The 20,921-nt window shown below is 42.4% G+C and overlaps 5 protein-coding genes across 14 annotated transcripts; 2 read left to right on the top strand and 3 right to left on the bottom strand.

Moving 5' to 3' along the window:
* The first annotated feature begins 3,057 nt into the window (after positions 1-3,057).
* On the top strand, positions 3,058-4,655 carry LOC108569099 (thioredoxin domain-containing protein). Its single transcript, XM_017930518.1, has 6 exons — positions 3,058-3,297; positions 3,358-3,543; positions 3,599-3,737; positions 3,816-3,977; positions 4,042-4,167; positions 4,223-4,655. Exons 1-6 carry the CDS (start codon positions 3,159-3,161, stop codon positions 4,380-4,382), a joined length of 912 nt encoding a protein of 303 aa, XP_017786007.1. The 5' UTR covers positions 3,058-3,158; the 3' UTR covers positions 4,383-4,655.
* Positions 4,656-4,739: 84 nt separating this feature from the next.
* On the bottom strand, positions 4,740-5,981 carry LOC108569098 (ELMO domain-containing protein 2). Its single transcript, XM_017930517.1, has one exon. The coding sequence runs from the start codon at positions 5,738-5,740 to the stop codon at positions 4,793-4,795; it is 948 nt and encodes a 315-aa protein (XP_017786006.1). The 5' UTR covers positions 5,741-5,981; the 3' UTR covers positions 4,740-4,792.
* Positions 5,982-6,191: 210 nt separating this feature from the next.
* LOC108569095 lies at positions 6,192-7,712 on the bottom strand. The gene is made up of 2 exons (XM_017930506.1): positions 7,177-7,712; positions 6,192-7,114 (listed from the first exon to the last, which is right to left on the bottom strand). The coding sequence occupies exons 1-2, from the start codon at positions 7,177-7,179 to the stop codon at positions 6,236-6,238; spliced, it is 882 nt and encodes a 293-aa protein (XP_017785995.1). The 5' UTR covers positions 7,180-7,712; the 3' UTR covers positions 6,192-6,235.
* A 28-nt stretch (positions 7,713-7,740) lies between these two features.
* On the top strand, positions 7,741-11,772 carry LOC108569096. Of its 9 annotated transcripts, none has more exons than XM_017930507.1 (5): positions 7,741-7,922; positions 8,015-8,172; positions 9,643-9,912; positions 10,532-10,761; positions 11,110-11,772. In XM_017930507.1, the coding sequence occupies exons 3-5, from the start codon at positions 9,800-9,802 to the stop codon at positions 11,682-11,684; spliced, it is 918 nt and encodes a 305-aa protein (XP_017785996.1). In that variant the 5' UTR covers positions 7,741-7,922; positions 8,015-8,172; positions 9,643-9,799; the 3' UTR covers positions 11,685-11,772. The 9 variants fall into 9 exon arrangements, with proteins under 9 accessions (XP_017785996.1, XP_017785998.1, XP_017785997.1 ...); XM_017930509.1 differs by having other exon boundaries at positions 7,741-7,902; XM_017930508.1 differs by lacking the exon at positions 7,741-7,922 and having other exon boundaries at positions 7,945-8,172.
* Positions 11,773-13,696: 1,924 nt separating this feature from the next.
* On the bottom strand, positions 13,697-20,202 carry LOC108569094 (tubby-related protein 4). Of its 2 annotated transcripts, none has more exons than XM_017930504.1 (10): positions 19,656-20,202; positions 18,484-18,648; positions 18,235-18,417; positions 17,479-18,162; positions 17,176-17,430; positions 16,438-17,079; positions 14,573-16,367; positions 14,304-14,512; positions 13,916-14,239; positions 13,697-13,845 (listed from the first exon to the last, which is right to left on the bottom strand). In XM_017930504.1, exons 1-10 carry the CDS (start codon positions 19,749-19,751, stop codon positions 13,729-13,731), a joined length of 4,470 nt encoding a protein of 1,489 aa, XP_017785993.1. In that variant the 5' UTR covers positions 19,752-20,202; the 3' UTR covers positions 13,697-13,728. The 2 variants fall into 2 exon arrangements, with proteins under 2 accessions (XP_017785993.1, XP_017785994.1); XM_017930505.1 differs by having other exon boundaries at positions 13,767-13,845; positions 13,905-14,239.
* Positions 20,203-20,921: the final 719 nt, after the last annotated feature.

The raw sequence follows: 20,921 nt of genomic DNA on the forward strand, positions 1-20,921 counted from the left end.
TGTCTTTGTGGGTGTGCGTGTGTATGTATGCAAGTATATATATATAGTAACGGAAACAAACAAAAATATTACAAGTAATGTATGCGAGTGTGTGTGTGTGTTGCGATTTTAAAAGTATATATATATACATATATAGATTTTTGAAATAGATGCGCGAGATGAGGGAATAAGAAATATATATGAAATGTGATGTAATTCTACTACAATTGCTACTACTAACTACTATATTACTACGTTTTTACAATGACGATGATGATGATGAGTGGATGATTTTGCTTCCTTCTTTTCTTTTTGTTTTTGTTCTATATTTATGTGTGTGTGTGTGTGTGTGAATATATATATATATATACATATACAAATATAAGAATGATGGTGGGTCGGTGGGTGGTTGTTTTGTTTGTTCGGAGTCACGAGAGGGCGTACCAAAGAGGACATCCGTGTTCGACTTAGGCTGATTGCTTAAATAAGCTCGCGCCACCACTCGCATAATATTTGTATCTATTTAATATTGCATGTATACATACACACACACACACATATATATGTAAATGAAATGTGTGTGTGTGTGTGTGTGAATGGAGTGGAAAAGAAGAGAGGCGCGCCAGTTTTCTTCGCCCAACGTACGTGTACCACCATCATCACCACCAACACCACCACCACGTCAACCCCCCCATAAAAAAGAACGTTTTTCTTTTCCGTGTAATAAAGAGTGTGTGCGCTTAGCTTCAGTGATGACACGTCGTTTCAACTACGCCTCCACAGCATAATCATATTTATATTTATATATATATATATAAAGTGCCATTATTTTCGTTTCGTCCTTTTTGTTTTTGTTTTGGTTAGGTGTTCACGTTCGATATGCGTGCGTGATTGTTGTTTTATAATATTACTGTATTATTATTACTATTATTATTATTATTTACGAGAAACATTGTATAAAGACTATCTCTAATCAATCTATTTATATATATCTACACACACACACATACATACATTTACATATATATAATTAGGTGATTATCGACGATGAGGAAAAAGTACTAACAGTGTTTTGAAGAAGACGAAACGAAGAAGCTAGTGCTACATTATATATATATATATGTATATTTCATATTAATATACTTGAAAAGATAATGATGAGTCGTACTCGTTCGGAATGCGTTGCTCTTCTTCATTTTTCTTCTTTCTTTTGTTTTTGTTTTTTTTTTTCAATTCAATTCTTTTCGATGCCATTTTGTATGTTATATCATAAGTTTCCATGGTAATGAAAATAGCAAAGAGAAATACGCGCGGCTTGCTCCGACTGAAAAAAACGATTATATGTGAAAAGAATAAGAATGATGACGACGATGTATGTGTGTGTGTGTGTGGCGGTAGATGTTTGAGTTAATATATAATTATTGGGCGAAGAAGAAGAAGAAAAAGAAAGGGCGGGCGACTTGCGTGGGGATAATATGTACATGAAAATCATAATCGGAAATATAAATGTATAACTACTACACTACACGAGAATGAGAATATATATATATATATATGTGTGTGCGTGTGTGTGTACATGTATATTGATATACACATATATGTATATATTTGCATACAATATATACATAGTATTGTTATTTATAATAATATTAAATTAATGTAGACTAGAATTTAAGAATGAAAAGCGAAAGGGAAAAGTTGTTCGAAGAAGAAGAAAAAGAAAAAAAATGCAATTGATGAGATGAGATGATGAATTAAGAGATGGAGAGAGAGAGAGAGAGAGTGCTGCGGAAAGTTACGATTTCCTTTTGTTTATCAAATCGTCACTTTGATCTTTCCCTCCTTTTACATACGCATCTTATATAAATATATTTATTAATGTATGTGTGTGTGCGTGTGTGTGTGTATGCATGGATATAGCAAAATAACAAACGCAAAAGATTTTTGTTTTTTCTATTATTATTATTTTGAAACGGAGCGTCGTTTTCCGATTGGGGGAAAAAATAGAAACATGAAATTCTGTTGCGCGACTAAAATTATTTTTTTTTTTTTCAATTTACTGTAATTGCTTTCATATTTTACCGAAGACAATGAGAGAAGGAAGAGAAGAAAAAAGGAAAAAAAAAAGAAGAGAAAATTATTATTTATTTGTTTATTTCTTGTTTATCTTTTATTATTATTATTATTAACTATTATTATTATTATTGATAATTTTATTTCGATTGTTTTTATTTTATCTTCCATTTATTATCGTATATGTCTATATTATATATATGTGTACATTTGTTTTTCTTTTCTCTTTTATTTCCTCTCTTCTGTTTTCTTCTCAGCTCGAGCAGACTCCTCCCACGAGACACGCCCACCATCCAATTACGATCCACCCCTTTCACAACAATTTAATTAAAAATTTATCATACTGTATGCATGTGTGTGTAGACAAGATAATAATCTCGTTTGCATTATTATATGTTGCTTTTGTTGTTGTAATTTGTATGTCTTGCTTAATTCTCTTTAATTTGTTTCACTCTTTCGAAACTCCCCCCTTTCTCACTCTCTCTCTCTGCCTCAAAGATTGGTACGTCGCGTTATGTGTGTGTGCGCGCGTGTAAAGTCTTTCTCAAAATTGTTCATTAGTTTTGCCTGTGCCGAGAGGTGAGAAAAGCAGATAATTATGAAAGCAACGTTTTCTTTTCGCATCGTAAACCATTAACGGCAAAAATAAGTAACAAAACTGGAAAACAGGAAAGAAAAAAAAGAAAGAAAGGAGACGATGATGAAAAGCGACAAGGATGTTTCATTCATAAAGTGTGTATAATATATATATTTAATGATAATATTTAGGAAGGTATGAATTATTTAATAAACTTTTTAAAACATTTAATCACACATTTTCTTTTCTTTCGTGTGACGATGAAACCAACAAGAAGTATGCAGTTATTTGAATTTAGAAGAAAACAGCACATGTTCTCGCTTGCAGCAGTACTGGTTGCATAGTGTTGATCGTTAGGTCGGTAACGTGTTTGCAGATTGCTGTAATGAGAAAACTTTTGAAATAGTTTGCGTGTCATGTGAGTGGGGTTGTCATAGGTTAACATTGGGTTAACATAACCGATCTTGTTCGTACATTCGGCCGGGCCGGTTTCTTATCATTCTATTCTATTTGACTGGAAATTACGAGTATGTCGTCGACGAAGAGTGGCGTGGTGTATCTACTGCTGGCAATTGGAGCGATCGTGGCCACCGCTGATCTCGAGAGCGTCAACGACGACGAACTACTGAATCTTATTAGAACCGAGAAATACGTGGTCGTCCTGTTCAGTGAGTACACGAAACACGAAACGATTCCTGATAATCAATCGGTTTTTGCGTTATTTACAGCTAAAAGGGATTGCGATGCTTGTGACGATTGGGAGAATGAGCTGTTCGGTTTGAGGGAAGATTTGGTCGATTCATTGGGATCATGGGTTGTCAAGGCACCCAACAGCCAGATGACCAGATTGTACAGTCCAAGCAAGGAACCGGTGCTGGTCTTTTTCAGGCATGGAGTGCCTTTGCTGTACGATGGTATACAATCTCAAACAACAGGTTTTTAGATTTGACAGTGTTAATGTTTGAATAGGTCCGATGAACGATGAGTTGATCTTGCACACTTTCACTCAGAATATGGAGCCACTGGTGAAGGAGCTGAACGATGAAACCTTTGAGCATCTCACTCAGGTGGCTACAGGTGCCACAACTGGGGATTGGTTTGTCATGTTGTAAGTTGTACAGTGCGTACAGGGTACGAAAAATGCAATGTATTATATTATAATATGTTCGCGATTGATTGATTGCAGCTATACGAATGATTGCGTGGACTGCCAAAGGTTCCAGGCACAATGGGAGGCGGTCGGTGCTCAATTAAAGTCGCGTTTGAATGTGGCACGAGTGAACAGAGGAAGCAGCGGCGCCGCTACCGCACGTCGTTTCGACGTTTTCCATGTACCCGCGTTCGTTCTGTACGTTGAACTAAATAATTGTGTATTCTTATTCGTTGAAATTTCTTTATTCTTTATTTCGCAGGTTCCGGCAGGGAAAGATGTACAAATATAACATACACAAGTACGATGTGCCGACGTTCGTGTCGTTCGCTCGTGATTGGTACAAGAATGTGAAGGCGGAGCGAGTGCCCCTCCCAAAAACCCCATTGTAAATCGATAATCATTACCACACCCACACACACTAAATTTTGTCTTTGTTTCAGCGATGATTTGACCGCGATGATCGCCGATTATCTGAGAAGCAACCCCTGGCTGTTTATGGTTGGCATGTTCACGTTCGTGGCCGGTCTGATTGTCTCCCTGGTCATGAAATGTAAACAATCCAAGAAGGCTAAGGAAACAAACAAGTCCAAGAAAAAGTAAGACAGGATGAGACCTTTCCTACCTCTCTCCTCTCTCTCTCTCCCACATCCACGTTTCTCCTCTTCTTCTTCCATTTGTCATTTCCCCCCCTTTTTTTATTTTCATACAGAAAGTAGATCACACGAATATATCTGGAAATAAGAAATATAAAAAACTTTCTATTACTAATAAAAATTGAAAAGAAATCAAGATTTCTGCACCATTCTCTCTCATATTCCACATTAATAATAATAAATAAATAAAATAATGAGCAATCTTTATTCCCCAATTGGAATTTGCAAGAGTGAAAAGGAGATGCAGTTGTGTCCATTTGCTAGTTTAATTCACACACACGCACACAGTAATAACAATAGTAACAAATTGGTAATAAATTAAGCCACTTTATTGCAAATTGATTAAGTAAAGAAGTGTTAGACCGTATCGGCCAGTCTGATGCTGAAGACATTATTGGGGTCCTGCAGACTGGCCTTGACGTTGCTCTCAAACTTCGTCTTTATGTCCGAGAATTCCATCATACTCTTCGGTCTGCACGCCAACCAATGACGATCGAATTCATAGAAGAGGTAGCAGTAGAACTGATGGAAAACGCGAACGCTCGGCACCGCTTTGCACGTATTGTAAACGTAAGTCTTTGCGTGACCGTCCCTCAGCAGTTGCCAAGCCATACTAGTCAGATTGATGCCGACGATGGCGAAGGCGTAACCGTGCACCGGGTGCAGACTGTGCGAGAGGACGTGACTCGCTGGTCCGTTGCCGTATTCGCTCGCAAAGAACAGCAGGTTTTCCAATCCGAGAAGCCCCATACCCCTGAAGTCCGTCTTCGGGTCATCGCCTTGGAATCCGATGTCTTGCCACTGCTTCGTGATCCTGCTGGCGAGCATCTCGTCCGGTCGGAGCGCCTCCCACAGCAGCATCAGCTTGCGCTCGTGCTCCACGTTGTCAGGGTCGTACGTCGTTGTCCTCAGGCTCTCGACGTCGGCGAGCAGTTGCCTGTAGCCCCAGATCTGCTGGATGCAGTGTCCGAAGCTCTTCACGAACTGAAAGTGCACCCTCGGATTGATCCTCTTCACCAGAAGCACCGTGCTCACGGCGCCGCTCACTATCTCCCTTCCATTCTGGCCGACGAATCGGTGATTGTCGCTCACGTTGTTCAGATGGGCGATCAGCTGTGCAATCTGCGGGGACCTGGACGCCCCCAGTGATTTCTCGACCGCTCTCACCCTCGGTGCCCCACTCACCGCTCCGTAGCAGATCCTCTGCAGCTCGCACAGACCTGTCGTCTTCCGAAGGAACCACTTGTATATAGGTCTCACATAATACGAGACGAACAACCATATGTACGTGTACATTTCGACCATCGTCACCACAAGCTCACCACCTCTTGCTGACGCTACTGCTGCTACTGAAACGAATGCAATTGGAATGTAATCGATCTAGCAGGCGGATTGATAACCGCACATCCTCCACTCGTCGCCGCAGCACTCGTCGTTTGTCATAAACAGATTTGTTTGTATCCTTCATCCAGTAGGCGGGTCACAACGACGACGACGACGCGATCCTCCATTTAACGGTCCCTTTGAACTACTCTGAAAGCCAACTGCCAACTGCCAACAACCAGTCGTGCACGCACCGTACGTGCGTGTATAGGCAGCAATAGTTGCATCAACATTCAAATTCACACTACGTAACGGAGAAGATTAAATTAAAACTTTGATTTATTGTAAAATTGATATAATAAGAATAAAACAAATAATATATACATACAAAAATATTAAATTAATTAAAATATATATATATATACATACAGTTATTAAAATTTTTAATCGAGCCCCACACTACTAATACTACTACTATTACTTGAGACGTACAATCATGCTCGTTATCCTTGCGAGGAGCGGTTCGAAGATGTCGACGTCCAGATCGTTCCAGTTTCGTTTCAGCGTCGCTTCGACCAATTTGAAATCGGAGACGCCCGGTTCGTAACTGTCGACGCGCATCGTGAACACGAACATCGCCTTCCCCACGACCGGACTGAACTCATCGCACAGGCTGTGGAATGCTTGCGCCGCGACGCCAGGCACCCTCTCCAATCCTCTGACCACCATCACCGATCTCTCCTCCAGCTCCCTCCTGTACCTCTCGATGATCAGACCGTAATCTTTGTTCACCTCTATGCTCTGCAGTTCGCTCATCGGCAGATCGATTGCCTCCGTCCTCGATCCAGTCAGATTGCAACTCGCATAATTCGAGACCGTCGCAATCAACTCGTCGACAGCCGATTCGGTCAACTCACTGTACAGGAATAGAATAACGGATGGTTTTTCGAACTGCCTGCATTCATCTATTCCCACCCTCAAGTTGTCCAGTATCTCCCTGTTCTCGGTCAGCACCTCTTTGCATTTAGTTGCATCATGATTGAAGGATGTTAGGGAACTGCTGATGGCACCCGCAAAAATAAAACCAGCAATTATCCAATACCAACTGAAGCAGTTCCTCCTCTTAGGCTCACTCTCTGACTTGTCCCAACGAACGCACTCCAACACATCCATTGAATTGTCTTCATTTTCATACTCGGTGTGCTCTTCTTCCATCTCCTCTTCCTCCTCCTCAACCTCTGCCATCTCCTCATCTTCCTCAACCTGCCGCTGCTGCTGCTGCACCTCTTCTATCTCAAAGGGTCGTTGGCGCGGTGAATATCTATGAATGCTGTTCCTGCCACTCACCAGATTTGCCTGAAATCAAAACCAACCCAAACTATGAATTATATGTGCATCCATGATGATGAAACTCTTACCATCGTTCAAGACTTTTGACGACACGACGCTGCTTATCAATAAAACCGTTTTATTTGTACCTATTTGTACAATTAAAGGGAACTTCACAAATTTCGCCTTCACCTTCGCCAGGTATATAGCATGTTTTTTTTCTATCTCATGTTACTTTGACAGTTCGCGTTAGGCCACCGTGCTTGCTCGTTCCCATATAGGGTTGCATACGCTTGTCACTGACATTGATCAATTTTTGTTTTTGTTGTAATTTACTAATTATCTATTTTCTCTGTTTTAGCGGTTTCGAAAGATTTGTTTACCACCAATCAACGGCGAAAGGGTCACACGACCCATGAAACGCAAGAGTTACAACAATAACAACAACAACATCAACAGTAGCGGTAGCAAGCAATGATAATAATATAATTTAATTTGCTGAACCGCGTGACGTGATGTATAAATCCGTGCACGAGATGGCAAATTCCTGGAAAAAATTGCATCATCGGATATTTCTAACGTTGCACGGATGCTTTTGACGATGGTTGCAGAAGGGGTGAAGGGGGGGGGGTTNNNGGGGGGGTTGTTTGGTTGCCGTGGCGAAGAAAGAGGAGGAGGAGGCAACAACCAGCAACAACAACAACGCCATCGTCAACAATATCGTAACCATCATTATCGAAGGGGGCTTGCGCATGACGTATACTCGCTGGTGTGAAGGTGGGTGGAAGGGAAAAAGGCAGGAAGAGAACAGAAATGTAAGCAATTCAATTCAAAGGTAAGACGCACACACACACGCGCATAGAAACGCCTGCGCGCACAAGCCTTCTTAGATTTACATATAATATTATTGTTTGTGATTGCTGTCAGGGTGACGGAACGGAGGAGGAACAGCTGTCAGTATAACGGTGAGAAGAGAAAGAAGGATCAACCAACCAACCAACCAACCTTTTCCCCATAATACCAGGAAACGCTCACGCTGAGGTGGTGCATATACAAAAGGGTCCAACAACGAGAGCTACATGCAGGTTAGTTTCATCTTTCCATCATCTGTTTCTTTTGTTTGTTATCATTTTGCAAACGTTATCGTCGTCAACATAATCATCGTCATCGGTTTTGTTTTTGTTGCTACAACAATTGCACAACATGATCCTTATCGGCTTGACGACGACGACGATGATGATGATAACGCGATTAACGTAACTATACAACAACAATAAGAAACACGTTGTCGCTTTTGTTTTCGCGAACCAAAATTGGAGCACCCACCAGCACCACGATATTTGTCCGGTCTGTGCTGACATTGGATACTGCATAACGTCGTTGCTAAAGTACGTCTATCTGTGTTACTAGGACGATAAACAATACGTAGAACATATTGTACCTGCATCTTGCACGTTGCTAGGCAATTCTCGTAATGACGTTTCCGTGTAGATAACAACAAGAAAAGCAACAGGTAAAGAAGTATTAAAATGTAATTAGTAACAACAGCAGCAGCAGCAGCAGCAGCAATAATTACATCTTTAATCCGAGTCGCATTTTCTCGAACGATTTAATTAATATGCATGCGCTTTACTTTTTCTTTTCTTTTTTTTGAACTTTTTCTCGATTTGAAAAACTTGTCTTTTATCGCGCAAATTGATAACGCCAATTCGTATCGCATCTTCGCGATTGCGTGTCGTCTCGTTCAGAGGTAAATTATCGATGGTGGGAAAGAGAGAGCCTTGGACGACATATACGAAAGACACAAATTATATTGTACGGAATACAAAATATTTTTCTTTTCAATTTATCCTTGAAATTTTTAGTATTTTAGATGGTGTTTTTTTTTGGCAAGCAAATTATTCGTGTTTATGTGTGCGTGAGAGAAAGAGGGAGAGAGAGAGAGAGTGAAAATTGGAAATAGATCGAGTATAGAGTAGAGATAATAGGGATCAATGGGATTAAGTAGAGGAGCAGGCGTTGTTGTTGTTGTTGTTGCCATGGAATGCGCCAATTCGATAATGTTGAGAACTGTACGTGTCTCTTGGCTCTCTTGATTATATTACACAGACACACTCGCACATATATGCATGTAAAATAAGAAGAAGAAGAAAAAAGGAGTGATGTTGCAATAGTATATTTACTTGTAGATTGCGAAAACTGAATTTTATTGGTGAAATTTATCTCGCTCTCGCGATTAAATATCGCTCATTACATAATCAACAAACACTTTACGAAAAACATTTTGAAACTCGAAACAACGCAAACCACAAATCCTTTCTACTTTCAAATATAATACTTAATTGCCAATTTTTGTGTCGCAATCCGTTTTGGAAGAAGACAATGGTAATTTTTAGTCGAGGTAATTTGTTGTTGCCAAGTGGGGGAAACAACACAAGGCACAGAACAACACCGTGTCTTGCGTTTGCTTTTAGAGGAGGCATTTAGCTTTTAACGTTCGGTTCTGATCGGTATGCAAACTAATAATAATAATGATTTGATTGTGTATTTTGCAGGCGATGTCTGAGGTGGATCGGTGCAGCAGCAGCAGCAGTCATCATCATCGTCGTCGTCGTCACCGACGATCCTAACGACAGCAACAGCAGTAATTATATTGTCGTCAAGGAGATTGTTGTCAGGTGACGGGATTCGATTCAGATAAACGGAAGTGCGATGACGGACGGTGATGAGAGATCGCTTGGCGGAAGAGGAGGCGGTGTCGCAGGTGGAATATCTTTCCCGATGTGGATGAAATCGAACGCAAGGCGCAACAAACTGCAAGAGAGGTATTAATACTATTATGTCAAATCAACGGATTTGTTTTCATTTTTTTTTTGTATGTTTGTATGTTTTGTTGGAGGTCGTTCGTGAAAAGTTTTATTGCAATCACATGATGCGTTCTGCTTGCTGCTGGCTCGGCAAAAATAGAATCGCTCGCACTTGTTTTCCCACCCGACGCTGTTCTGTCTGCATTATTATGTATAGAATATGCGGCTCTTATTATTTGCTCAACGCGTGCGCTATTTATACGGGACGTAAGAGGATTTGGCTCTTAGTTTGATCCAAGCAAGAGCTCGTGCAGCAGAGAGTAGTAGCAACACCGCGAGCGCGCGCGCGCCACCTCTTTTTATCGTTCTCAGTTTGCAAATACGCATATTATTCGTGTACAAGTGTGCAAGAGAAGACTTTGTTGACCACATCGTTGACGAAAGAAGTGAAACGTCTTTTGGGCTAGATGCGTAAGAGGTTGTCAATAATTGCGCTTTCCTCGTCGATGGTCGCATTGATCAGCTCGTGCCGAGGAGTTTTACTCATGTACTACTACTACTATTATTACCACTGCTATTTATTTTTCATCTACTTTTGAAAATATGTTTTTAACCATTCTTTTTTCGTCTGCTTTAGATTAGACTTTGATTCGAGTGCCTTCTCCCCACCCGAGAACGACGACAACTTCCTCTGCATACGTTATCCGAGGAGACAGCAGAAGCAGCAAATCGCGGAGGAACCTCAGCTGCAGGTGAAGACGGTGAACGTGTCACCGGCAGGGGACATCATCACCGGCGGAAACACCGGACGCGTCGACATCACCAAGCACACGGCGCAGTGCAAGGACCATTTTTTCGGCAGAAAAGGTCAGTTTAATAACAAACATTTACATTTACATTCACATTTACCTCGACTCTCTCGCGCCAAATAGGTGACATACAATGGATATAATTGGATCAACTTATCTATAGCTGTATTTATAAACGCGTATAGATTATACTCGTCTAATTTCGAACTAACAACTGATCTCTTCTCTGTATATTGTCCGTATATGTCAATGATAAGAACAAGCTTGTATTTTTGGGAATTAGGCTGGGATTTTACTGCAGCGTTAGAGATTGATTGTTTTCGTTAATAATTCCTGTTTGGTAGTAGTTTCTATTTTTATATCTAGATACGGTTATATATATATATATATGTTCTGTTTGTTGTAGAACCGCAATCTCAAATCCTGAACTCCAACGGGAAACCAAAGTCGGCAGGGACGGATGACGGTTTCAAAGGATCGGGGGCTGCGTGCGGTACTTCCGTGATTCGCGTTGCCACTCAAATGGTTTCCGGTAAAGTTGTGAAAGGGTTCGAGACCTTCGAGGATGACGAGAAGGAGCACATGCAGACGATGGGATTCGACCCGAAGTTGCGCAGAGGCAGCAGAAGTCTTCCGGCGTCCCCGCTGCAGTCGCCATCCGCATCGCCGAAGAGCAAACGCAAACTTGCTGCAAACAAATTCTTTACCGGTGGCGGAGGAGGAGGTAGTTCGTCCGCTTACGCAGAAGACAAGAAGCCGGGCAGCATTCTCGCAAATCTTTTGGCCAAACGGGATCCGAATCTGTCGCGTTCGGTCAGCTCGGTGATCAGCGAGGAAGATGTCGCTGACAATCTCGCAGCTCGTCTTCAGACCCTCAATGTCGTCCCCAACGCAGCAGCAGCAGCAGCAACCACCACGGCCCACCAACCGAAGCCCTCGCATCTGCGAGAAATGAACTTTTGGTCGCCCACCTCCATGTAAAAAACAAACGAGAGCAATAACGACAACAGCAACAAACTAATTGTTTGTTTTATATAGTTGTTTGCTCCGTGCGTGCGCGAGTGTTCGGAAAAGACATGAATCCATCCGTTTCGATCGTTGTCGCGTGTACCTGATTTTTGTTTTTCTCTCTCTCTCTCTCAATTTAAATCTAGAATTATAATTAAACGTGTCAAAGAAGTTGCCTATCTATATATAGAGGAGCGCGTGATGGGCGGAGTCGTTTCGAAAAATGGGCGGGGATCAATGCGACGAAGATAATGATAATATTGCTGAATCATCATCCATCGCCAATCCTTCTTATAAGTTGATTTTCTTTAATTTACATTAATTTACATATTTTGGCTATCGTTGTAGGAAATTATTACTATTATTACTACTACTATTATTTTACTTTATAAATATTTATTTCTGTAATTTGTTTATCATTTTCAATTAATTTAATTCTTTTTTTTTTGTTTATTTCCTATTCATTTTTGGGGTTTATTTTGTTCAATCACTCCTTCACTATGTGAGCAATAAAAATGGGAAAAATTAAACAGAATATTTTTGAAACGTTTTTCTTACACGAAATCGAAGAAGAAAAAAACATTCGAGTGAGTTGTAAAATCAACAAATCAACACATATTAGGTTAAAATAAAACAAGCGATTTTAATGCTGCTATTTGTTTGTTTGCACATGTGTAGTGTGCATACAGTAAATACAAATATCTCTCTCTCTCTTTTCTTTATTATTAAATTGAAATCATCATCATCATTCATAATCATAATTATCAAGTCCATCTGCTACTCATCTGCGTCATCTCTCCCTCCTCAGTCCCATTCTACAGCTGCCCTCCTGGGAGTTGACTCATCGTCAACCCATCATTTCGATAAAAAATATATATACACATTATTTTTTTAATATGAATATAAAGTAATAACTTTAAAGCGATTTGTGCTTGTTCTCAGCTATCGCCGCAGGCACAAGGAACGAGATCGTAAAAAGTGTCTCCCTCTCTTATATCATTCATTCAACTCATCATCAACATCTCTCTTCTCTTGCACCGCTGCACATCTTTGCGCTTATTTACACACATTCTTGTTACCAAATGGAAATGGAATTGTTGCCTGCATTAATTCCCATTTGCTCTCGTCACATCCCCGTCCTTTCTGGACCACTCCGGAAGGAAGGAAGAAAATGTACGGACGGTTTTATGTTCGTCGGTAGTCGTCTACTCTCTCTCTCTCTCTCTTTTTCCCCACATTTGTGTTTATAACTCTTTTTCACTCTTTCTCACTTGCATTATATTACATTTAGTATCCACCTAGTATTGCAAGTGTTTGCGTTAATCTGTTCTTAGTATATATACAAAAAAAAAAATTGTTTAAACTTTGCGGACGAATCTGAAGGAGCTTCCAGAAATAGTTTTTTGTTTGTTTATTATTTATAAGCGCTCATCTCATCATCTCAACAACAATTTCATCAAATCGGGCGGAGGAGCAGCTTAATCCTTTTTCTGCTTAGTAAAATATATATTAGCTATTTGTGTACTTCCATTCATTCATTAATCGAAATCCATCTTCTTCCATCTCTCCTGATTATACACATACATACATAAATACATATGTATTTATATACATTCAAAAATAGGATTGTTCTTATCGTTATATTTCTTCCTCTTATTATCATAAGATCAAAAGAGCTGCATTCATGATGATTTATGGATTGGCATATTGCATTGGCACCGTTCCATCTTTTTTTTTTATCATTCTGATTTGTTGTTGGTTGCTGTTGCTGTTGTTGTTAATAAATCCGATAATTGCTGATCGTGAATATCTGCTGCTTTAAAAATTATGTGTTTTTGTAAATGCGTGTGTGTGTGCTATATGACATTTAATCATCATCAATCATCACTGTCTTCTTTGTCACAGATATGTACTGATATGATTTCGAGTGCGCTTCTTGAGTATACTTGTGTGTAGTAAGTATATGAATGTGCAGTTCTTTTTTGCCTCTTTCTGTTGTTGCTTCTGTAGATGTTATTTACTTGAGTCTCTGCGTGACGTTAGCCAATGCGACGGCGAATGCCTGCAATGCCGAGAACGGATACTGAAAGTCCAAGGTGTAGGCGTTTCCGTCGATCCTGCCGAACTGCATCACCTGCAACATCGAAGAAGAAAAATAGAAGACGTGCGTTCACTTTCCGATAATTATGTGACTTTTTATGTACGATTTCGGTCGCTGTTCGGTTGCTGCTGTTGCTGTTGCCGTTGCCGTTGTTGCTGTTTACTGCTTGCTTCGACCCTTTGAACTCGATCTGAAAGTTCTTCGCCGATTCCTGCGTCACCCTCCCACCGAAATCCAACTGATACACCTGACTGTTTTCATTCCACATCGGCGCCTTGTTGTGCATCACGAATTCACGTCTCTGCGGCTGCTGCACCGCAGTTACTGTTGTTGAAGTTGAAGACGATGTTGACGATGATGATGACGAAGAAGATGATGTTGTAGCTGTTACGCACTGATTACCACCATTGCCGTTACCACGTTTCAACTGAAAACGAAACGAAACGAATCATCATTACATTTCGCTGATTGATATTTCATTGTTTAACGACCTTTTGCCGAAGCTGTGCCTTCTGGAATGTCTCTAGATTGCGATAATTCGTGCCGTTGCAGACATCGTCTCCACCTCCACTTCCACCTGTATCGGTTACCTCGTCGTCGGAACTTTCCAGCAGTCTGTTCTTCTTGAAACGTCTTCCGCCCAGGAGCGGCGAAGACAATATGTGCTTGCGTATGGGCGAAGCGGATTGCGGTCTTTTACCTGCAATAATAAAACAAATAATTAGATATTGAATTGTCATTATCATCATCTTTACTTTACCTTTTTTGCAGGGCGCCGGCGAAGCCGGTGAACTCCTCGGCAAACGTGGTGACGTCGCAGATGAGGATGTAGAGGTTGCTGATTTTCCGCTCTCCTCTCTCAGACGTGTCAGAAGATTCTCGAGGGTGATGAGGGCGTGCGTGTGTAACGATAAACCACTTCCACCACCCTCGTAACCACCGTTCTTCTTGCTCTTGCTCTTCTCCTTGCTGCGACTCCTGCTTTTCTGTTTACCATCATCTTCAGTGTTTTGCGTTGGTTTCTTGCGTCTCATCAGAGGGGATTTCGACACGAAGAAACTTAATTTGCTCTCTTTTTTGGTGGCTGCAGTAATGTTTGTGCTTGTTGCTACTGCTGCTGCTGCTGCTGATGGAGTTGGGACGGCGGGCGATGTTGGTGCGGATGGCGCAGGTGGATGAATTTGTTCTTCGACAGTTCCCTCCGTTCTACTCTCCTCTTTGGACGGTTTCGATGAAGTTCCGTGAAAGATATCGCTAGAGTCTAAACTTTTAGATTTCCCGCACGTCTTCAGATCCGGAGGTTTCGTATTGGATTGGCACCTCCTCTGCTGCTGTTGTCTTCTTTGCTGCTGCTGCTGCTGATGATGATTGCTGTTGTGTTGCTGCTGCTTCTTGCGATTGACCAGCACCAATCTCTTGGGAACGTCTTTTCTCAAGATGAGTAATGCCACCTCGTTTGATACCGTCTGCGCCTCGTCCACCATATCCAAATAACCGACGCTGCAACTCCTCACCATCGAATCGGCTATGAGCATCGGACGAGTCGCGTTCGTCGATGGTCCTGCGGCAGCTTCCTCTTCCACGAACCCCGCTTTCTGCTTATCCTTTCTTCTGACGCTCGAATCTACGCTGATGCCGGTGTTCAACTTTCTCAGCAGAGATTTGGTGGTGGTGGTGTCTGATGATTGCGCGGAAGACGTCGAGCTGCTGTTTCGAAGATGATGGTGGTGGTGGTGATTGTGGTGGTGGTGTTGATGATGATGATGATGATTGTAATCGTTGAGGAAGCTCGTCTTCATCGATTGCACTCCATTTTGGTAATCGGATATGAGCGTTTGCGCTGGTGGTCGTTCAAAGATAATGTCACTTGGGGCTACCGCATTCTTCGGAGATTGAAGTGTCGGAACCACGGAACCTTCGCAATACAGTGGAGATATCGCGTGTCTTTGGCTACCCACTCCGACGAAGCTGGTTGTGGTTGTTGCCGTCGTCGTCGTCGTAATCGTGTTTTGTAAAAATAGTTGACTATTATTATGGTGATGATGATGATGATGGTTGTTGTTTGCTGCAGAAGTAGAGGTGCGCGTTAATTCGACATAAGGAAACTCGTCCTCGTACGATTCGGCTTTGGCCAATGCCGGGATCAGAGGTTTGGGAGTCGAATGTTCCGTTGTCGTCGTCGCGGCGGTTGTGTTGATATTTGTAGTCGCTTTGGAGGACCTGGCAAATCGTCCGTTCAACGGTGACATCGGTGCGATCGGCGGTGAATTGTCAATGACCGATGACGACGTCCTCTGAATGCGCGACTTCTCCTCGAGCTGAATCAGATCCTCTTCATCTTCGGAGAAGAGGTTCGGATTGAAGTTGGGATCGGGACCGACGGGGAAATCGTCTCGCAGCTCGGTCATCATCAGTGTCATCTGTCTGGGCTGCAGATGGAGGAGCGACGTTTTGTACGTGACTTGACCGAGATTCGCCGGAACGGAATTGTCGAGTCCGTGGATCTTGAATTTAGTGCCCCAGATGTTCGATGTCACCTCGACGAGACGCACGTGCTGCAATAATATCTCTTCATGTAACATAACAACAACAACAACAACAAAAAAAACGGGAAAAACAACTCACTTCGGGTAATGTATCGACGTATGCGAGATCCTCCAGGTCTCCGGCATCGCCCGAACTGCTCCTTCCTCCTCTTCCTCCACCACCGGATTGCTTCTCAGACGGTAACCTCTGGTATTTGTTGCGTCTCTTCCTTCGTCTCTGCATTCGCGGCGAAGCGGCACATCCACCGCCGCCCTCGTCACGATCGCTATCAGAAGAATCGCTTGCCAAATTACCGCCGCTCGTCGATTGACTCGATGAGCCGGAACTCTTTGAATCCGGCGACCACTGAAGGAGAGTTGCCGAGGATGATGATTGTTGCGACGATACAGCAGCCGCAGCCGCCGCTGCCGCCGCCGTTGATACTGCTGCAGGTGATGGCGACGGTGGCGCGGTCGAGCAGGACACGCCAAAGACGAGGAGATCTTCGTCCTCCATCTGCGGATCGAATATAACGAATTCCGGTCGTATTTTGCTCGTCCTCTTCCCTTTGAGCAACGGCACCAATCCACCCAGATACTCTAGATACAGGGTGTAGCAGGTACCGGTCGAGGCGCTCGTCGAATCCTCATCATGCCTGATCATCGTGCAGTGCAAACGCACCGAACCGTTCGGTGGTCGAGACACGAATTCCCGAAGAGCGCTCGTACCAGGAACGCAGCACTATACCACCAGTTATTTATTAGTTATTATTAATAATCTGTATACATACTCATCATCAATTATTTGAGATGTTGTTGTTGTTTGTTGTTCACTCACACGTATCGTCTGCGCAAAAAGATTTCCGATGAGATTCCGAATCCTCGGCGGCAACGGCAATTTCGAGACTTGCGCATCGCTCCTGATGGATCCGTGAATTTGCAGTCTGCAGAGGAGCTGAAGGGTGGCGATTCGACGGGAGATCCACGCGATGTGAATCTGCGTTCCGGTTGCGACGAAGAGTCTTTTATCGTTGTGGCCCCAGGTCATCGCGGTTACTGGTCCTCCACAAACACCACCTACTCCTCCACCGCCCTAAAAAAAAAGAATTACTTTTGCTGTTGATGTTATCATTATTAGTACCTGAACGTTTGGAATTGGTACGGCGTAGAGGAGTACACCTCGATCGTTATAAAACTTTAGTTGATTGAGGACGTCTTCCTCGTCAGCGTTATTGTTGTTGTTGTTGCTGCTGCTGTTGTGGTGATGGTGATCGTCGACGTTGTGTGGATGATGACGGTTTAGATTTGATCTGCTCGAGACTCCGGCGACGGCTAAAAGTTCTCTGGAATTGCTCCACTCCATGCAAACAGGTCCCTGCATCTGCGTATCTACCTGAACCGGTGAGACATCGTCGAAGGTCTTCAGTAGATAGATGTATCCGTTCTGAAGGCCGACAGCAAGCACGAACTTTTTCTCTGCCGACGGAGAAGGAGGCTGAGATGGTGGTGGTGCTGATGACTGAGGATACGACGATAGATACGATGAATCTGCTGCGTTGCTGGTGTTATTCTGGTCTTCACCCTCTTCCATTTTAAACTTTTCGCAGCTCCAGGCCATCGACGCGATTCCCACGTCAGCAGTGAGCTGCACCTGAGAGACCATCGCACCGTGCACGTCCATCACTATGATTTGTCCGGTGTTTGTGCCAAAGTAAACCTGCTGATCGTCCGGCGTCCAAATGCCGCACGTGATCGTCGCTTCCAAATTCAACATCGAAGACCAATACCTTTGACCAGCCACAGATCCGACAAGCACGAAACCATCCTTTTGAATATATAAGTATATGAATCATATATATATACATATATCAAGTACATTTATACAATTTTATCATACCTGATAGCAGATGAGGGCCATCCTTCCGTCGTGCGACCACGAGAAATGCGTGACCGGTGTATTTCGATCGTTGATCAACTCGATGGACCATCGACCCTCGTATTTGATCCACACGAATATTATGCCGGAACTGTCGCACGATGCGAGCTTTTGATATGGTTCGTTCCATTTCACCAGTATCACCTACATAATAATATTCATTAGCTCGCTCGCAATGATCAATAATCATTTTCATTTCATTTCTCTCACCTCCGATCTGTGACCGCGCAAATTGTAATTTGTTCTCAGCGGAAAATCCACGTTCTTCTTGCAGTGACTAGTCGTGAACGTCACACCGACAATTCCACGGATATTTCCAGTTGCGAGCCAACCCTCCTGATAGTAATTCGTCCTGTTCAATTTCCATCCTTCATCCTGCAAATCATAAAACATTCATTCAACTACTAAACCACTGTTACCACAACTAACTATACGATCATTATAAAATAACAAAGAAGAAAATGTTCAATTGTTAGAATTAATTGAATTGGCATTGTACAGAAGACGAATGCCTCGTCCTTTTGTATTTTATCGTTTGATCTCTGCATCTCAAATATGTCCCATTCCAATTGTGCATTGTGCACCGACTGCAACCAATATTTCATTCGATTTTCGACAGAGTGTTGATGTTTTTGTAGGTGGATCGATTTCGATTAAATATGTGTGTGTGTATGATGCGCTCCAATTCCCTACTCGACATCCTCGCGCTTTTTTTTAATTAACTGTATTCTCGTTCTCATCTACTTTATTATCTGTTGAATTAGAATCGTCTTGTTATAAGAAGAAGGAGAGAAAGAGAGATATGAGAGCGATGAAGTTGTTGGTGCATTGCGTATCATGAATTCACATGCACACATATACACCAAGCCTCCCCCTTTTTTTCTCTCCCAGAAGCACACTCTGATTATTCATTTTCAAGTAAACCCTCCACTCTTTCGACCGATACAAATAATAGGTGAGGTGGAGTGAGTGAGTGGCAGGGAGAACGAAATTACTTGTTCTTCGTTTCGTCTCGCCGTTATTGCTGTTGTCATATATCTATGCTGCATGACAAAACGCCCGGCGCTTCCACCAAAAACAATTGCGAATAATCGTTGTTCTTTTTAGCACAGCATGATCATGTTGAATCCCGGAAGTATTGAGGACGGTGGAAGAATGCTGCACGTAGGTATATATGATGATGACGACGATGATGATTTGGCGAGGTTGCGGGCGGTCGGAAGGGCGAACAAACTGTGCGCGCGCGCGCGTGCGAAAGAAGAAATGAGGGTGGAAATCGATAGATGCGGCGCCACACGATATGGTCTCTCATCCATATCGACGGACTGACGACGTTCTTCCTAATTGCAATGAATGATAAAAATAATGAATATACGCACTACCTCTGGCAGTTCGTCCGGCACCTTGCCCATCCACGTCAGCGAGAGGATCGAACAATCGCTTCTCGCGTTTACAGTCTTCTCGAAATGCAGATGCATCTCTTCTCGAAGCAAAAGCAACAACAAACAAACACGGGACGACGACAACGACGACGACGTATAATTAATCAATGAATGCACGACCACCCCGACGTGCCACCGACAAACAAATTCATAATAATTATTATTATCTTCATCATATAACAATAACAACACTCGCGCACTGTTCTTTCACTTTTTCAACTCTTCACTAAAATCGGATTTAAACTAAAATATTCGCTCTACCCACTAACACCATCTCCACCACCACAACCAACAGCAGCACCAATAAATAAAGAAAAAACTAATGATTCTCCTTGACTTCTCTATATTGATTTCGCGATGTTGCGGGACGATTGTGAGGGAAGGAACAGTTATTCTTTTCGGAAGTGGCTACGTCGACGACGAGATGATCGTGGTGGTTGCGTCGTTTGCAGGTTGAAGAAGAAAACCAGCTCCGATCGCTCCGGCAGCGGCAACGGCAGTGGCGCAATTTCGACCCTTCGCAGTGCGCAGCAGTGTTCCGTTTTTCTTTCCTTCTTTCTAACATTCGTTGAATTTCATCCGTACGTCCGTCCGTCCTTCCGACCGCTGTCCTTTGACAAAAGTTAAGCAGTGTGGAAGAAACACTACCACCACCGCTACTGTTCGTTCTCATCAAATCATAACGTTTTCTCATCATCTCAGAAAATCATAAGGTTTTTTTTTTGGGCAATTTCTTCAGATCGTAGCAGGCGACTTGATTACAGCACGAAGATGCCAGAAGGCTCGTTTGAAAGGTGAGGTGAGCTGCATAACTTTATCGACAACTCCTTAAGATAATAACATCATCGACCACTCGTATGAAACCTGAATGTGTCACTTTTCTAATGATTCAACTAGCATCTTCGTGTTGCTGCCGGAACTCCTGCTATGACTGAAAAAAACAGAAAAAAGACGTCTGTTATAACCAGAAGAACATTTTTTTCTCGTTTTTAGGGGTTGTCGAGAAAATCACAAAAAACTGTAAAAACTGAATAAAAAACGAGAAAAAAATGTTCTTCAGCTTATAACCGGCGACTCGATGAGAATACAAGGATGTATATAAGCGCGTTGGAAAGGAGAGATCTTCATCTTTCATACGAGTGGTCGATGATGTAACTATCTTAAGGATTTGTCGAGAAAATCACGAAAAACTGTAAAAACTGAATA

Source organism: Nicrophorus vespilloides, unplaced genomic scaffold (genome assembly GCF_001412225.1).
Source record: "Nicrophorus vespilloides isolate i.1.1-1 unplaced genomic scaffold, Nicve_v1.0, whole genome shotgun sequence".
NCBI lineage: Eukaryota > Metazoa > Arthropoda > Insecta > Coleoptera > Silphidae > Nicrophorus > Nicrophorus vespilloides.

Excerpts from the sequence above, each read along its gene's own strand:
- LOC108569099 (XM_017930518.1), top strand. The coding sequence starts at position 3,159 with ATGTCGTCGACGAAGAGTGGCGTGGTGTATCTACTGCTGGCAATTGGA. Across the intron at positions 3,298-3,357 it reads ATACGTGGTCGTCCTGTTCA|CTAAAAGGGATTGCGATGCT; the intron begins GTGAGTACACGA and ends CGTTATTTACAG. Across the intron at positions 3,978-4,041 it reads CATGTACCCGCGTTCGTTCT|GTTCCGGCAGGGAAAGATGT; the intron begins GTACGTTGAACT and ends TTTATTTCGCAG.
- LOC108569098 (XM_017930517.1), bottom strand. The coding sequence starts at position 5,740 with ATGGTCGAAATGTACACGTACATATGGTTGTTCGTCTCGTATTATGTG.
- LOC108569096 (XM_017930507.1), top strand. The coding sequence starts at position 9,800 with ATGACGGACGGTGATGAGAGATCGCTTGGCGGAAGAGGAGGCGGTGTC. Across the intron at positions 9,913-10,531 it reads CGCAACAAACTGCAAGAGAG|ATTAGACTTTGATTCGAGTG; the intron begins GTATTAATACTA and ends CGTCTGCTTTAG. Across the intron at positions 10,762-11,109 it reads CCATTTTTTCGGCAGAAAAG|AACCGCAATCTCAAATCCTG; the intron begins GTCAGTTTAATA and ends TGTTTGTTGTAG.
- LOC108569094 (XM_017930504.1), bottom strand. The coding sequence starts at position 19,751 with ATGCATCTGCATTTCGAGAAGACTGTAAACGCGAGAAGCGATTGTTCG. Across the intron at positions 18,163-18,234 it reads TGGCCCTCATCTGCTATCAG|GATGGTTTCGTGCTTGTCGG; the intron begins GTATGATAAAAT and ends TATATTCAAAAG. Across the intron at positions 13,846-13,915 it reads ACCGAACAGCGACCGAAATC|GTGATGCAGTTCGGCAGGAT; the intron begins GTACATAAAAAG and ends TCGATGTTGCAG.